Source organism: Macaca nemestrina, chromosome 14 (genome assembly GCF_043159975.1).
Source record: "Macaca nemestrina isolate mMacNem1 chromosome 14, mMacNem.hap1, whole genome shotgun sequence".
NCBI lineage: Eukaryota > Metazoa > Chordata > Mammalia > Primates > Cercopithecidae > Macaca > Macaca nemestrina.
The window spans coordinates 49069334-49086698 of record NC_092138.1 but is presented as its reverse complement, the minus strand read 5'-3'; the positions used below and the strand labels follow the sequence as shown (position 1 = coordinate 49086698).

The window sequence follows — 17365 nt, the reverse complement described above, 5'->3', positions numbered from 1 at the left end:
GAAGAACACTCACAATATAATTTATGTAAGTTACTTCTTCAGGTGAATTCTCAAAAGATTATTATTTGGCCATCCTTGCCACTACTATCCAATTTTAAGCTCACAGTCAATGATTGAGGTGAAGAAGGGAGTAAGTAAAAAGTTGGTGGCTCATGCCTGTAATCCCAGCACTTTGGGAGGCTGACGCAGGTGGATCATGAGGTCAGGAGTTCAAGACCAGCCTAGCCAAGATGGTGAAACTCCGTCTCTACAAAAATTAGCCAGGCGTGGTGGCGGGTGTCTGTAATCCCAGTTACTCGGGAGGCTGACACAGAGAATTGCTTGAACCCAGGAGGTGGAGGTTGCAGTGAGCCGAGATAGTGCCACTGTACTCCAGCCTGGGTGATGTCTCAAAAAAAAAAAGTTGGGTAAACGTAGCCTTCCTTCCCTTCCAACTTTGCTGCTAAAAGTTACACAAACAATCAAACATATATATTTATATACCCAGTTTTCCACCAGCCATCTTTGTAATCATATACATACTTTTCAATGGGAAGAGGATGTGGTCCAGACACAGAAAGTTTGTAGATAAACATAAGAAATTTCCTAAAAGCTTCAAAAAAAGGCCAGTGTGAGAGTAAACAAATGCATTTGTTTGTATTGATGGATTTGGAGACCATTTTTCTCTCCACAGGCGTCAATAGGCCCAGTTGCATAAGCTGTTTCTCTGATAGAAGTTCCCGAGAGTAAGGTTCATAAAACTGAATGGCAGCTCCATATACCTAAAGAGTAAGAGAATTCTGTTATAAGATTTGAGTTTGTTTGAAAAAAAAAATAGCTTCTCTTTTCCTCTTATTACACAAGAAATATTTGCTTGGAGTATACTTATACAGATAAATTACGGAAAAAAAAAAAAAACTCACCCAAATTTCTACCCCAGAGATAACCAGATTTTGATATAAATCCCTCAAGATTTTTTCCACAGAATTTTATACATTCAACTATAAATCTTATACAAAAAGGGACGGTAACCTCTTATAACTTGCTTTCATTTTTAAAATGAAAGCATTAGAGAATGAACTCTAATGGCCTCACTCAACTTAGTTTTTTGTGTGATTTTTCTTTTTTCTTTCTTTCTTTTTTTTTTTTTTTTTGAGATAGAGTCTCACTCTGTCACCCAGGCTGGAGTACAGCAGCGTAATCTCAGCTCACTTCAACCTCCACCTCCCAGGTTCAAGTGATTCTCCTGCCTCAGCCTCCCGAGTAGCTGGGACTACAGGCGAATGCCACCACACCCAGCTAATTTTTTTTTTTTCCTTTTTTTTGAGACAGAGTCTTGCTGTGTCACCCACACTGGAGTGCAGTGGCACGATCTCAGCTCACTGCAAGTTTCGTATCCTGGGTTCACGCCATTCTCCTGCCTCAGCCTCCCAAGTAACTGGGACTACAGGTGCCCACCACCACGCCCAGCTAATTTTTTGTATTGTTAGTAGAGACAGGCTTTCACCATGTTAGCCAGGATGGTCTTGATCTCCTGACCTCATGATCCACCCACCTCAGCCTTCCAAAGTGCTCGGATTACAGGCGTGAGCCACTGCACCCGACCTAACTTTTTGTATTTTTAGTAGAGATGGGGTTTCACCGTGTTAGCCAGGATGGTCTTGATCTCCTGACCTGGTGATCCACCCGCCTCGGCCTCCCAAAGTGCTGGGATTAGAGGCGTGAGCCACTGCGCCTGGTCTGTGATTTTTTTAAATTGGGGTAAAATATACATAACATAAAACCTTAACCATTTTCAAGTGTACAATTCACTGGTATTAAGTACCTTCACACTGGAGTGCAACCAGTTATCACTATTCATTTCCAGAACTTTTTCATTACCCGCCCCCCAAACAAAAGCTCTGTAACCCTTAAATGGTAACTTCCCATTCTCCGGCCCTCAATCCAAGTCCCTTTGTAATCTCTATTGCACTTCCTGTCTCTATAAGGGTAGCTATTCTAGGTACCTCCTATAAGTGGAATCATACAAAATTTATTCTTTTGTGTCTGGCTTATTTCACTTAGAATAATGTTTTTAAGATTCACCTATATTGTAGCACATACCTGATTTTCATTCCTTGTTAAGGAATAAATCATAATTCCATCATATCTATATACCATATTTTGTGTATCCATTCATACGTTGATGCACGTTTGGGTTGTTTCCACCTTTTGCCTATTGTGAATAACCCTGCTAAAACATTGGCATACAAGTATCTGTTTGAGTCTCTGCTTTCAATTATTCTGGATACATGCCTAGGCATGAAACTGCTGGATCGTATGGTAATTCTGTGTTTAACTTTTGGAGGAGTTGCAGCAGCAGCATTTGACTTTCTCATCAGCAATGTTCACAGGTTCAATTCCTCCACACCCTCACCTCATATGACACAAGACAGAGCTGACACTCCTCTGAAATTCTTTATTCCTTTGCTGTCTTTGACAGTACAAATTTCTCTTTGTTTTATGGCTACTTCTCTCTTTCCTATACTAGATCCAATTATGTCACCCCCCATCATTTAAATACTAGCATTCCCTAAGGTTCTAGCTTCACACTTCTATTTGGAAAATTTCATTCTCTCACGGTTTTAACTATAATCATTATACTAACAGAACACAAATCTTTATCTCTAGGTCTACCTGATCTCTCCCCTGAACCTCAGACTCCTATTTTCAAAATGACTACTCAATAATCTCCACTTGGATGTCGTACAGGCATCCCAAACCAATATTTTCAAAAGTGAACTCATTATCTAAATACTTCATCCAATATTCCTGATCTTACTCAGTTACGCTACACAATTCCCAAGCTAGAAACTTCGAAGTCATGCTCAATTCCACTTCCACTTACCACATATCAAAGCAACTACTGAAGCCCTAACTGGTCTCAAGTCAGAAGAGAAAGTATTTTAGTGAAAAGTACACTGAAGAAACAGTCCTTCAGAGGCAACATCTGATCCTTCAAAAGTTCCTCATTACAGGTAAAATGCCACAGTCCATATAAGTGGCAAGATGCTCTCAATTCCTAATAGTACCTGCTGTTGTTGTTCAACAATACAGAGCTACCAGGCACACAGACTAGTTCATAATTTTGTGCCTTTGTATATTTTGTTTAGCCTTGGTACTTCCTCTGATCTGCCCATTCCTTAATACCCATCCCCTTCTCCCAACAATCAATCCTTACTTCTGTATTTTATAAATCTTGCCAACTGTTTAGTCATTATATATATCACAGGAACCCTTGCCTTTACACACACAACATTCCCAGATACAATTATTTCAAAGTGATCTCAAAGGTTTTAACCCATCACCTTCTCCCAACAATCAATCCTTATTTCTGTATTTTATAAATCTTGCCAACTGTTTATTCATTATATACGTATATAACAGTAACCCTTACCTTTACACACACAACATTTCCAGATACAATTATTTCAAAGTGATCTCAAAGGTTTTAACCCATCCCCTTCTCCCAACAATCAATCCTTACTTCTGTATTTTATAGATCTTGCCAACTGTTTATTCATTATATATATCACAGTAACCCTTACCTTTATACACACAACATTCCCAGATACAATTATTTCAAAGTGATCTCAAAGCTTTTAACAAGCAATGACAAATGTATAAACATACATTTTACACACCTCAATGCTTACATGTCAATATCCCCTAAACAATGAATAAGCCAAGCAGATCACCCAGTACTCACATCTCAAATGAGACTTTATTGTTCTCTACTGCCAAAGTATATTAGGCAACTAATGTTTGAAGATCTTAAAATTTTCAGTTATATTTACTACTTTCAGCAGGATAAATTGTAAACGATTATTAAGCTAACAAGTTAGCAGTGGGCAATCAAGTTAATATTGACCTTCACTCAGTATTTTCTGTGTTCCAGGCACTATGCTGGATACTTTACATGTATTATCTTTAACACAGTGGTTGTAAAGGTGTAGCCTGTACCTGTAGAATGAGGTCACAGATGTATTTTGTTTCATCCGCATGAGTCAGTTCAGATTATATATTTTTTCAATAAAATCACCTGTTTTATTAAATTTCTTTAGAACATTTTCAATTTTTGCTGGGCGCGGTGGCTCACGCCTGCAATCCCAGCACTTTGGGAGGCTGAGGCGGGTGGATCACCTGAGGTCAGGAGTTCAAGACCAGCCTGGCCAACATGGTGAAACCCCATCTCAACTAAAAATACAAAAATTAGCCAGGCATGGTGGCAGGTGCCTGTAATCCCAGCTACTTGGGGGGTCAAGGCAGGAGAATCACTTGAACCCAGGAGGCAGAGGTTGCAGTGAGCCGAGATTGTGCCATTGCACTCTAGCCTGGGGGACAAGAATGAGACTTTGTCTCAAAAAAAAGAAAGTTTTCAATTTTTAAATTTCTACTGCTATCAGCTTTTTATTCTGAATATTGTTTATTTTTGCCTTATTTATAAATCAGCTTATGTCATTATTACTGTTATATACAATATATGTTTTACATAAGACAATAAATGTCTTTTCTCTCTAGCTGTTTTGTCTCTGCTATTCCATGACAGCACTATGATATAAAAAGAGGTGGGACAGGCCAGGCATGGTGCCTCACACCTGTATAATCCCAGCACTTTGGGAGGCTGAGGTGGGTGGATCACTTTAGGTCAGGAGTTCAAGACCAGCCTGACCAACAGGGTGAAACCCTGTCTCTACTAAAAAAAAAAAAAAAAAATACAAAATTAGCTGGGCGTGGTGGCACACGCCTGTAATCCCACTGCTTAGGAGACTGAGGCAGGAGAATCACTCAAACCTGGCAGGCGGAGGTTTCAATGAGCCGAGATCGCGCCACTGCCCTCCAGCCTAGGCAACAAGAGTGAAACTCTATCCCGCCCCCACCCCCAAAAAAGAGGTGGGATTACTATTTACTTATTTGTTTGTTTATTTTTCTCTGTTGAAAGATTCAGAGTACATCTTTAATCTGGAGACTCAATTTTTTCATCAACCGTGGAAAACTCTCAACCATTAGCTCTTAGGATCCTTTTCTAGTCTCTCCTTCTGTAACTCATTAAATATCTGTTAGACCTTCTAGTTATATCTGCTACATTTTTAAACTCCTTTTATGTTTTACATTTGTATGTACCACATTTAAGGTAACCTATCTTCCACTTCATTAATTATCCCTTCATGTATGTCTTATCTCTGCTTTTTCTTTTCTTTTTTTTTTTTTAACAAAGAGTATTGCTCTAGAGCCCAGGCTGGAGTGCAACAGTGCAGTCTCAGCTCATTGCAACCTCTGTCTCCTGGGTTCAAGCAATTTTCATGCCTCACCCTCCTGAGTAGCCGGGATTACAGGTGTATACCACCAAGCCTGGCTAATTTTTTGTATTTTCAGTAGAGACGGAGTTATGCTATGTTGTCCAGGCTGGCCTTGAACTCCTGGTCTGCAGTGATCCACCTGTCTCAGCCTCCCAAAGTGCTGGAATTGCAGGCGTGAGCCACCGCACCTGGCCTTATCTCTGCTGTTTAACCCACTCACCGAATTTTTAATTTTAAGGACCATATTTTTCATTTCTAAACACTCGATTCTTTTCCCAATCTATTCATTTTTCAAAATATCCTGTTCCTTCCTTGGTATTTTGAGCCCCTCCATTAGTTCGTAAGTCATCTGAATGATATTTTAACTTATAACATCCTTTATATCGTCATTCTGTCATTTCAATGTCGTGAGGGTCTAACCCAGCTTTTTAATTGTGTCTGTTGATTCTTTCTACAGTACCTATGTCCTCCATCTGTCATAATCATCTCATCTTGACACCTGGGTTTTGAAGGTGTCTATCCAGAAAGACTTTATCTTTGCTTCTGTAGAAGTTCCAGAGGTATCAATATCCCTGATAGCAATTTTCATGTTGATTTCTCATCTTGGAGATGACAGTGTAAATTTAAACCAAAATGTATCCTGTCCAAATAATCCTAACATTCAAATAAAACTTAACCTTTTTATGAAATAAAAACATGGACAAAATGCATTTAATCACTGAGGCAAAAACATACCTTTTTGGCTGAAGAACCTGTCAAGACAAAAGTTGAAAAAACTGGAAGTGGATATTTGGTTTCAGGATCCCAGCACTCAATAGTAGCTCCCATGGGAAGGCAGAAGAGAGGTACATCTGATTCCGAGAGTGGAAACGACTCATAGTCCTCTTCCGGATATCTAAAAATTAAACCTTTTGAAGAATGAGACAACAATAAATTTTTTTAATATTTACTTTTCCATAAATTGCATATGATAGATATTAATGGAATATTTTAATGCCAAATTTCAAGCCAATACTTGTGTGGTATTTTAAAATTGATTTCTCTCTTGCTATAACAGAAACTAATATAAACACGTTTACCCCTGATATTTTACCCATGGATTTATAGTTCATTGTAACATAAAAATGTATTAATATACTAGTTGAGATTCCATTCAATCTTGATCACCAATCTTAATGTATTTTCTTCTACACACGCCAACACCTTGTGGAAAATGGTAAGAAACATACAGAAAAATTTACCAACTATTTCAGTTAGTCTTCTGTGAAAAATTCAGGGAAGAGACAAGTGTTACGAAATAATGCTGAGGCAACAGAAATTATCACAGCACCTATACTCATCTTGAGAGAGAAGCAGTGTAAAAGGCATGCAACATGAAAACTAACGAGACAGAAACACTGTGACTAAGTACAGAACACGTGAGACCCGGAAAGTAGGAGCAAGGGATACTCCGAAAACCACAATAAAGCCCCCTCAGAATAAATTAGCTACATGGCATCAGTTCATTAGCCTCTGAGGTCATCAATATATAGACCATCTCTAAGTGAAAAACTTCAAAATCAGTAGAATTTTGAGCCCAAATTCAGTATCCAAAACTCTCTATTCTAAAATAAGTGTCTCATATCAAATAACTGAATACTTTGGTCCAGCTTCTTTCTATAAGTTTTTTAAGTGATACCTTTTCTCCACCACCAACAACAACAAAAAATAGGAAATCACACATAAACAACATGTTACAGCAGTGTTAATAGTATCACTTTTTTTTTTTTTTTTTTTTTTTTTTTGGAGACACAATCTTGCTCTGTCACAGACCCATGCTGGAGTGCAGTGGCACGATCTCAGCTCACTGCAACCTCCGCTTCCTGGGTTCAAGCAATTCTCGTGCCTCAGCCTGCCAAGTAGCTGGGACTACAGGTGCGTGCCACCATGATCGGCTAATTTTTGTGTTTTTAGTGGAGACAGGGTTTCACCATGTTGGCCAGGCTGGTCTCGAACTCCTGGCCTCAAGCGATCTGCCCGCCTCAATCTCCCAAAGTGCTGGGATTACAGGTGTGAGCCACCATGCCCAGCCTACGGTATCAGATTTTAAAATGATACTGAATTTTATATGTTAGTTATTGCCATTATTCTTACATTATAAATTAAATGGTTTGGTTCATTAGTATGAATGTTTTTATGAAAATCACGAATTTTTGGATATGAATTCACCTGACTTCCCTGAAGTAAAACTTTATTTCAAGAACTGTGCATAATCAAAAAGTAATTAGCACTGCTTCTTTTCACAAAGAAGTATTCCAGTATCTTTTCTATTTACAACTGGAGCATACCTGTATTTTCAGTTTTTATCCCACCATACCAGTGGAATGAAGAGGTGACACTTAAATCTTTACAGCCCTTGACACTTTAATGTGCAGTAAGAATGTGGCGATAGATTTCTCAAACACTTCATGGCAGAAAAGTTTCTCAGGCCCTCCTCTCCTCCATATAGCTGATTCTTTGCAACAAAGGAGAAAGGAAGCAAGTCCACCTTTCATGGCAAGTAACATGTGGTTTCAAATCAGACACAAAGAGATAAGAGAAGGAAATATAAGAAGTAAAGATGCAGTTTGACACCTTTCTGATTGCCAAAATATAAAAGGTCAGAGAGTAAGCAACTTTCCATTATACTGTTAAGTCTATAAACGTAGACTAAAAGCTTGAATGATTATTCCCCATATGTTTGCTTTGGATAAATGTTTAAATTAAATTAACAGCATGTTTGGTGGGGGTATTAATATATCTTGTATATGTAATATATTTAAGAAAACACATATCTTTATATGCTAAAATTATAGACAATTTTATGAATAAATCAGATCTACAAACTACATAAGGGAGCATAGTCTCTTTTAGCCAAATGTTAATATGCACCAATAACTACAGCAATTGAGACAATTTTTTTAACTCACTTACCAGCCTTATATGCTATTGCATTTGAAGCAGGTACAGACTTCTTATAACACAGAAACACGCTGGAACCCCACTGTAAAACATAAATTAGGTTTATAAAAAGACAAAAGAGTGAAAAGAAATTGATTTTGTTGGGTATCAACTAAAGATTCCTATTATTTACTCAGAAGAGTATTTAAAACACATGTTTATATAATGAACTATGTAGTATAAAATACAGCAAAGCATGAAGTTCAGAACACTAAAATAAAAGAAGAGAGTAAGAAAATCAAACTGCTACAAAAATCAAACTGATATGAAGGCCATTTCAAAAGATTTAGAATTTCACAATCACTCAGAGATTGCCCCTTCTTGTAAGACACAGCACAAAGCGAAGTGTGCACTGGAGCCCAAACTGGGGAAGACTGGGGTCACTGGAGTGCTATGAGGTCATCACCTCCAGAGGCAACCCTGTCCTCACTAATTGTTCTGGGTGCATCTGTCACCTCTGCCTATACAACATTAAGCTAATATTAGTTTGACCTCAAGATATTTTTCAAAGTAAATCTGAACCAAAAGTAAGCTGTAGTCTTTAAAAACTATGAGTCGAACATTTATGTTTTCTTCTTTACTAGAGTCCTTTTAAAGAGTAAGTATGCATGGGTTGGGTGCAGTGGTTCACGCCTGTAATCCCAGCACTTTGGGAGGCCAAGACAGGTGGATCACAAGGTCAAGAGATCGAGACCATCCTGGCCAACCAACATGGTGAAACCCCATCTCTACTAAAACTACAAAATTAGCTGGGGACAGTGGCACACGCCTGTAGCCCCAGCTACCTGGAAGGCTGAGGCAGGAGAATCACTTGAACCCAGGAGGCAGAGGTTGAGGCAAGCCAAGATCGCGCCACTGCACTCCAGCCTGGGCGACAGAGTGAGGCTCCATCTAAAAAAAAATATAAGTTTGCAAAACTGCAATATTTTCTCTTGAGCCCAAGAGTTCAGGAGCATCCTAGGAAACTTAAGGAGTCCCTGTCTCAAAAACAAAAACAGGCCAGGCACGGTGGCTCACGCCTGTAATTCCAACACTTTGGGAGGTCAAGGGAGGCGGATCACTTAAGGTCAGGGGTTCAAGACCAGACTGGCCAACATGATGAAACCCTGTCTCTACTAGCCTGTAGTCCCAGCTACTCGGAATGCTAAGGTGGGAAGACCACTTGAGCCTGGTGGGGGGTCAAGGCTGCAGTGAGCTGTGATCGCACCACTGTACTCCAGCCTGGGCAACAAAGCAAGACCCTGTCTCAAAAAAATAAAAAAGCAAAAACATCAATGAATGAATGAATGAATGAATATAAGGAGAGCTTCTACCCACTCTAACCCCGCAGTCGTCCCCAAAGACACCACTGAAATTCAAAAGTGAATAAAACCTTTGTTAATGTAATACAGACAATATTAGGATTTATTCCCCCCCAAATATCCCTGACTTAAAAGATGAAATTATTATAAATCATGGGATAGGATTTTAAAAATTATTATAAATCATAAAAATTAGGAAATAATAAAAACAAGCATCATGAATATATAAAATGTGAGTAAAGTATATACCCAACAGTAAACAGGAATCCAAAACATATCCCTTTTCGTTTTCATATGAAACTTTGAAGATTAAAACTTTATTCTTACCATTCCACAATTTAAGTTTTTGTCAACTTTGCAGAAGGTATGAGGAGGAGTTTCTCCTTTACTGGTTACAATAACACAGATATCAGTTACAGCCAAGGAATTCTGGGGTCGAACTGGAGAAGCCCTTCGATAAGTGATAAAGATTCTTTGTGAAGTAGTTGAACTATTGTTGACATTGGCACAGCGACCATAGGGTGTGGCTAGGATCACTTCACATCCTGGAATAAGCCGTTCTTTCCCTTCATATAGAACTCTGCATGGCAGGAGGGGGAAGAAATAGATATAGATACATACATACACATATATGTACATATATATAGTACATGCATTTCAGGTTAATGCTGGTTTTCTTCTTGAAACCAAATAAAATTTTTTTCATCTCTCCTAATGTTTCCCAAATCTTCACTACAAACCAAAATTAAAATTATTCCTTTGGGAACTGTAAGTCTCTAAACTATTTTTCAAAAGCCAAAACATAATTTAAGAAGTGTAAACAGGGCCGGGCGCGGTGGCTCAAGCCTGTAATCCCAGCACTTTGGGAGGCCGAGACGGGCGGATCACGAGGTCACAAGATCAAGACCATCCTGGCTAACACGGTGAAACCCCATCTCTACTAAAAAATACAAAAAAAAAAATAGCCGGGGGAGGTGGCGGGCGCCTGTAGTCCCAGCTACTCCGGAGGCTGAGGCAGGAGAATGGCGTGAACCCGGGAGGCGGAGCTTGCAGTGAGCTGAGATCCGGCCACTGCACTCCAGCCTGGGCGACAGAGCAAGACTCCGTCTCAAAAAAAAAAAAAAAAAGAAGTGTAAACAGGATTGAACAACTTGATTTTGTATTACTTATTACAAGAAACATGAAAAAAGAAAGCGGCAACACCACAAACATCTTCAGGTCAATTCCTAGAAGTTTCACTAAGTATTCAGATGTTTTCATAAAAATTCGCTTCATAATTTGTCAATTTTTTAGCTTTAAAAATCCTCTGAACACTATAAAACATTATTTAAAGAAATTAAAGAGCTAGGCCCTCGGAGCCCAGCGCCGCCGCCATGTCCTCCGGGGCCAGCGCGAGCGCCGTGCAGCGCCTGGTGGAGCAGCTCGAGTTGGAGGCTGGCGTGGAGAAGATCAAGGTCTCTCAGGCAGCTGCAGAGCTTCAACAGTACTGTATGCAGAATGCCTGCAAGGATGCCCTGCTGGTGGGTGTTACAGACTGGAAGTAATCCCTTCCGGGAGCCCAGATCCTGTGCTTTACTCTGAAGACTCGAGAGAAGTTCGCTGAGGAACGCCTTCAAGCACAAAGTGACTAACGACTGCCTTTAAGTTTCAAGAAAACACTTTTCCCTAACTCTAATTAGAGATGTTTTAGCCCTTTCCTGTGGCCTGGCCCTATAGCAAAAATCACAGAAATTCATGAGTTTCTACTTGAGTGAGGAAACTGGGTGAAGGAATAGAGTTTTAAATAGTAATAGCCTGTTTTTTTGTGCAAGTACTTTTATACATAAGACAAACAAAAACCTTACCACCAAATATACCAAAATGCACCTGTTTCGTAAGTGAGTTACTAATATTTCTATACCTGGAATATCATGTATGTTTTATTTACTGGATGTTTACATTTTAAGAAGGAAAATAGTTGTGTTTATTTAAACTTGTAAACTGTTGTTCCTGGAAGATATTTTTACCATAAAAAATGTGTTCTTTTCTCATGAATTCACAATTCCTAAATGAATACAAGAAAGTACAAATTGCTGGGAGGAAGAATAGGCTTCACCAATTGACTGATGTCTTGATTTTTCTACATGGGAAGATTGTTTTATTTTTAACACTAAATATAGGAGCAGTTTCTTAGCAAACTTTTTTGGAAAAGTTAACGTTATGAAGTGCATTAGGCTGCCCCATCATGTATATAAATGAAGCAGATTCGATCTTTGTATTCTTAAGTTCCTCTACTTTGTAGTTGTGGCTGTAAAGAAATACAGAATTTCATATATTTAAAAATGTTTAAAATGTGACCCACAGAACATTGTAAATGGTTAAAAACTAACATGAAAATATTACAACCTAAAATAATTCTTTTTTTTTTTTTTTTTTTTTTTGAGGCGGAGTTTCGCTCTGTCTCCCAGGCTGGAGTGCAGTGGCCGGATCTCAGCTCACTGCAAGCTCCGCCTCCCGGGTTTACGCCATTCTCCTGCCTCAGCCTCCCGAGTAGCTGGGACTACAGGCGCCCGCCACCTCGCCCGGCTAGTTTTTTTTGTATTTTTTAGTAGAGACGGGGTTTCACCATGTTAGCCAGGATGGTCTCGATCTCCTGACCTCGTGATCCGCCCGTCTCGGCCTCCCAAAGTGCTGGGATTACAGGCTTGAGCCACCGCGCCCGGCCCCTAAAATAATTCTTAACGTCACAATTGTTTTACTTTGATGATGTGCCTTTGATTTAATTTGGAACACTTTTTTAGATGGATACATTATTCATGTTTGTAACAGTCTTTGAAGAGCTTGGAAATAAAATTTCTTTTTAATTAAAAAAAGAAATTAAAGAGCTAAATAAATAGGACATCTCATGCTTATGGACAAAAAGACAATGATGGCAATACACTCAAATAGATTAATGAAAACTGAATTAATTTAATTCAATTTTCAATTTGATTAATGAAAACTGAAAAATTAATGAAAATTGACAAGATGGCAATACCCTCAAAAAGATTAATAAAGTCAGTGCAATTCCTATCTAAATCCCAGCTGCCTTTGTTTTTTCTTGTCAAAGCAATCTGGAAAAAAAAGAAAGCTGGAGGACTCACACTTCCCTACTTCAAAACTACCACACATCTACAGTAATCAGTGCAATGTACTGGCATAAGAATAAACATATAGATCAACAGAATAAAATGGAGAGTCCAAAATTAAGCCCTTATATTTGCAGTCAATTGATTTCAACAAGAGTGCCAAGACAATGCAATCAGGAAAGAACAGTCTTTTCAACAAGTAGTGTTGGAATAACTGGATATCCACATGCAAAAGCATGAAGCTGGACCCCTTCCTTACACTACTCATCAAAAAACTAAAAATGGATCAAAATCAATGTAAGAACTGAAACTGTAACACTCTTTGAAAAAACAGGAATAAATCTTTGTGACCTTAGGTTAGAAAAAGCCTTCTTAGATATGACACCAAAAGCACAAGCAACTAAACATGCTAAGTGAAAAAATAAAAATTAAAATTAAAAAAAAACAGTCACAAAGACCACATACAGTGATTCAGTTTTTAAGAAATGTCTAGGCCGGGCGCGGTGGCTCAAGCCTGTAATCCCAGCACTTTGGGAGGCCGAGACGGGCGGATCACGAGGTCAGGAGATCGAGACCATCCTGGCTAACACGGTGAAACCCTGTCTCTACTAAAAAATACAAAAAACTAGCCGGGTGAGGTGGCGGGCGCCTGTAGTCCCAGCTACTCAGGAGGCTGAGGCAGGAGAATGGCGTGAACCCGGGAGGCGGAGCTTGCAGTGAGCTGAGATCCGGCCACAGCACTCCAGCCTGGGTGACAGAGCGAGACTCCGTCTCAAAAAAAAAAAAAAAAAAAAAAAAAAGAAATGTCTAGAATAGGCAAATCCATACAGACAGATACCTAGGGGTAGAAGATGGGAAAGAATACTAAACAGTAACTGCTAATGGGTATGGGGTTTCTTTTTAGGGTGATGAAAATGTTCTAAAATTAATTGTGGTGGCAGCTGCACAACTCTGTAAATAATACTAAAAACTACTGAATTGTACACTTTAAGTAAGTAAACCGTGAGACATGTGAACTGTATCTCCATAAAGCTGTTAAAGCCCAACTAACATTAAAATATACTATAAAGCCTCTATATTTAAATCAGGAGAGTATTAGCAAGTAAGTGAACAGAAAGACAATGAAACCGAAGAAAAATCTAGTATATGATGAAGGTAATATGTCAATATACTAAGGGAAGAATGGATTTTTAAATTTAATAAGCAGGACTTAGATAACTGGATTGTCATTTGGAAAAAAAATAAAATTCTGTCTAAACTTCACACTATACACCAGAAGGGGATCCCCCAGCGGATCACAGATCTAAACATAAGGAATTAAATCATACTATTGCTAAAAGTATAACTAGCAGTGGGAAAAGACTATGACTCAAAATCCAGTAGCAATAAAACATGGGAATAGAAAAATAAACTACGTAAAATAAACATTATATGACAACGAACACCATAAGCAAAGATAAAAGACAAGTTGACTGAAGAAAATACTTGACAACTTATTTCACTAAAAGCTCATCTTCCTAATACATAAAAAATATCCTTTAAAAAAATCAAGGTAAAGATTAAAAATCTGTTTATAGTATAAGCAAAAGAAAAGAGAAAATCGGCCCTTAAACCTATGGAGCAATGATTAACCTCAATGAAATTACTCTGATATACCATTAATATCTGTGAGATTGACAAAAAATATAAAAGACCACATATTTTGTTGATGGGATGTGGATTAAAAAAAAACACACATGGCAGAAGGTAAAATGGCACAAACACTACAGAGAAAAATTTAGTAACATTTAACAAAATTATTTACACATTTATCTTTTAATCCAGCAATTTTTTTCTAGGATCTACCTGAAAACATACCTCCAGAAATACATAACAATAAATCCACAGTTATTCATCAAAGCATTCTTTTAATAACACAAAACTGACAACAACCCAAATACCCATCAGTAGAGGTTTCATTGAATAAAGTAAATACATCCGCACAAGTAAGTATTATACAGTCACACACAAAAAATGAGAAAGATCTTATATTCAGATATAGAATGATTCCCAGTATATACTCTTAGGTAAAAAAGGCAAAGTACAAAATATGGTATAGAGTACATACATTTTGTTTAAGAGAAAGAAATAGGCTGGGCACAGTGGCTCCTGCTTCCTTTCAATTAGCTTAGCAGACAAATGAAAAAAATGTCAATTTGTAGGTGACAAGTATATTGTTCATTATTCCACAGTCTATCATCTAGGAGAAAAGAATACTTGTGTTTATTATAACAATTTGTTAACTTTTCATATATTTGAAATTTCTCAAAAAACAAAAGAGCTGGAGAAACAAATCAGTTGAAAGCCAATGAATCTGACAAAGGGAAGAAAATAAGAACTTCATATGGTCTATGATTCTGTATCTCAAGAACTGCATCTGGGTGGGCACGGTGGCTCACACCTGTAATCCCAGCACTTTGGGAGGCCAAGGTGAGCGGATCACCTGAGGTTTGGAGTTCCCGACCAGCCTGACCAACGTGGAAAAACCCCATCTCTACTAAAAATAAAAATTAGCCGGGCATGGTGGCAGATGCCTGTAGTCCCAGCTACTGGTTGGGGGAGGGGGGCGCAGAAGTTGCAGTTAGCCAAGATCTCACCACTGCACTCAGGCCTGAGCAACAAGAATGAAACTCCGTCTCAAAAAAACAAACAAACAAAAAGAAATGCATCTGATATATAAGATAACATACTGCCCTGTTTAAATTATACAGTCACGCACCACATAATGATGCTTCAAGCACAGACTGCATATACTATGGTGGTACCACAGATTATAATGGAGCTGAGAAATTCTTATCACCTAGTATTTACAATACTATACCTTTTATGATTACTTTAGAGTATACTCCTACTTACAAAAAAAGTTAACTGTAAAACAGCCCAGGCAGGTCTTTCAGGAGGTATTCCAGAAGGCATTCTTATCATAGGAGACAGCTCTATGTGGGTTACTGCCCCTGAAGACCTTCCAGCGGGACAAGAAGTGGCGGCGGAAAGCAGAGATAGTGATGATCCTGACTCTGTAGGGCTAGGCTAACATGTATCCTTTTTTCTTAATTTTTAACAAAAGAGTTTAAATAGTTAAAAAAAAAAAAAAATCCAGGCACAGTAGTTCATATCTATAATTCCAGCACTTTGGGGGACCAACGCAGGATTGCTTGAGACCAGGAGTTCAAGAACAGCCTGGGCAACATAGGAGGACCTCATCTTTGCAAACAATTTCAAAATAAGAAAATAAAAACTGGCCAGTGGCAGTGGCTGACGCCTGTAATCCTAGCACTTTGGGAGGCCAAGGTGGGTGGATCACTTGAGGTCAGGAGTTCAAAACCAGCCTGTCCAATATGGTGAAACCCTGTTTCTACTAAAAATAAAAAAAAAAAAAAATTTTTAAAGCTAGATGTGGTGGCATATGCCTGTAATCCCAGCTACTCAGGAGGCTGAGGCAGGAGAATCACCTGAACCCAGGAAGCAAAGGTTGCAGTGAGCCCCAATCATGCCACTACACTCCAGCCTGGAAAACAGAGTAAGACTCTGTCTCAAAAAGAGAAGAAAAAAAGAAAAGAAAAGAAAAACCAAAAATAAAGTTTAAAAACCAAGCCAGTCCCAGCTATTCAACAGGCCAAGGCAGGAGAAGGATCACGAGCCCAGGAGTGCAATGCCAGCCTGGGCAACAAGGCAAGACCCCGTTAAAAAAACTTTTCTTTTAATTTTTGCCAGGCGTGGTGGCACATGCCTATAATCTCAGCACTTTGGGAGGCCGAGGCAAGCAGATCACTTGAGCTCAGGAGTTCAAGACCAGCCTGGGCAACATGGCGAAACCCCATCTTTACAAAAAAAAAAAAAAAATTAGCCAGGAATGGTGGCACGCACTTGTAGGTCAGCTACTCAGGAAACTGAGGTGAAAGGATTATCGCCTGAGCCCAGGAAGTAGAGGCTGCAGTGGGTCTAGATTGTGCCACTGTACTCCAGTTTGGGCAACAAAGTGAGACCCTGTCTCAAAAAATAAAAAATAAAAGAATAAATTTTTTAAATAAAATGTTAAAATAGAAAAAAACTTAATAAAATGACAATTTAAAGAAAGCAAAATATTTTTGTACAGCTGTATGGTATTTGTGTTTTAAACTAAGTATTATTACAAAAGAATCAAAAAAATTAAAAACTTTAAAAGTTTATAAAGCAAAAAGGTTATAATAAGCTAAAGTTAATTTACTAAAGTCTATAGTAGTGTACAGTAACGTCCTAGGCCTTCACATTCACTCACCACTCACTCACTGACTCACCTACAGCAACTTCCAGTCCTGCAAGCTCCATTCATGGTAAGTGCCCTATACAGGTGTGACTTTTTTTTTAATCCCAGATTTTTACTGTACCTTTTCTATGTTTAGATATACATATACTCACCACTGTGTAAGTTGCCTACAGTATCACCCCAGTAACATGCTGTACAGGTTTGTAGCCTAAGAACAATAGGCTATAGCTGCATATGTACTAAGCTACGCCACCTAGGTTTGTATATGTACACTCTATGATGTTCACACAACGACAAAATCGCCATAGAACACACATTTCTCAGAACGTATTCCCATCATTAAGTGATACATGATTGTACTTTATAGTATATATG

At 38.5% G+C, this 17365-nt stretch overlaps 1 protein-coding gene and 1 pseudogene across 11 annotated transcripts in view; one reads left to right on the top strand and one right to left on the bottom strand.

Moving 5' to 3' along the window:
• The window catches only part of LOC105489059 (DENN domain containing 4C), a 148222-nt gene that overhangs the window by 78564 nt on the left and 52293 nt on the right, over window positions 1-17365 (bottom strand). For 9 of the 11 annotated variants that reach the window (XM_071077832.1, XM_071077833.1, XM_071077834.1 and 6 more), the window contains 4 exons: window positions 9926-10178; window positions 8271-8340; window positions 6054-6226; window positions 523-761 (listed from right to left, as the gene is read on the bottom strand). In XM_071077832.1, the coding sequence (XP_070933933.1) occupies window positions 523-761; window positions 6054-6226; window positions 8271-8340; window positions 9926-10178 (735 nt within the window). Of the gene's footprint in view, window positions 1-522; window positions 762-6053; window positions 6227-7645; window positions 7777-8270; window positions 8341-9925; window positions 10179-17365 lie in introns of those variants that run through there. The other 2 variants (XM_071077838.1, XM_071077837.1) reach the window with 2 other exon arrangements.
• On the top strand, window positions 10953-11220 carry LOC139358141 (guanine nucleotide-binding protein G(I)/G(S)/G(O) subunit gamma-10 pseudogene; annotated as a pseudogene).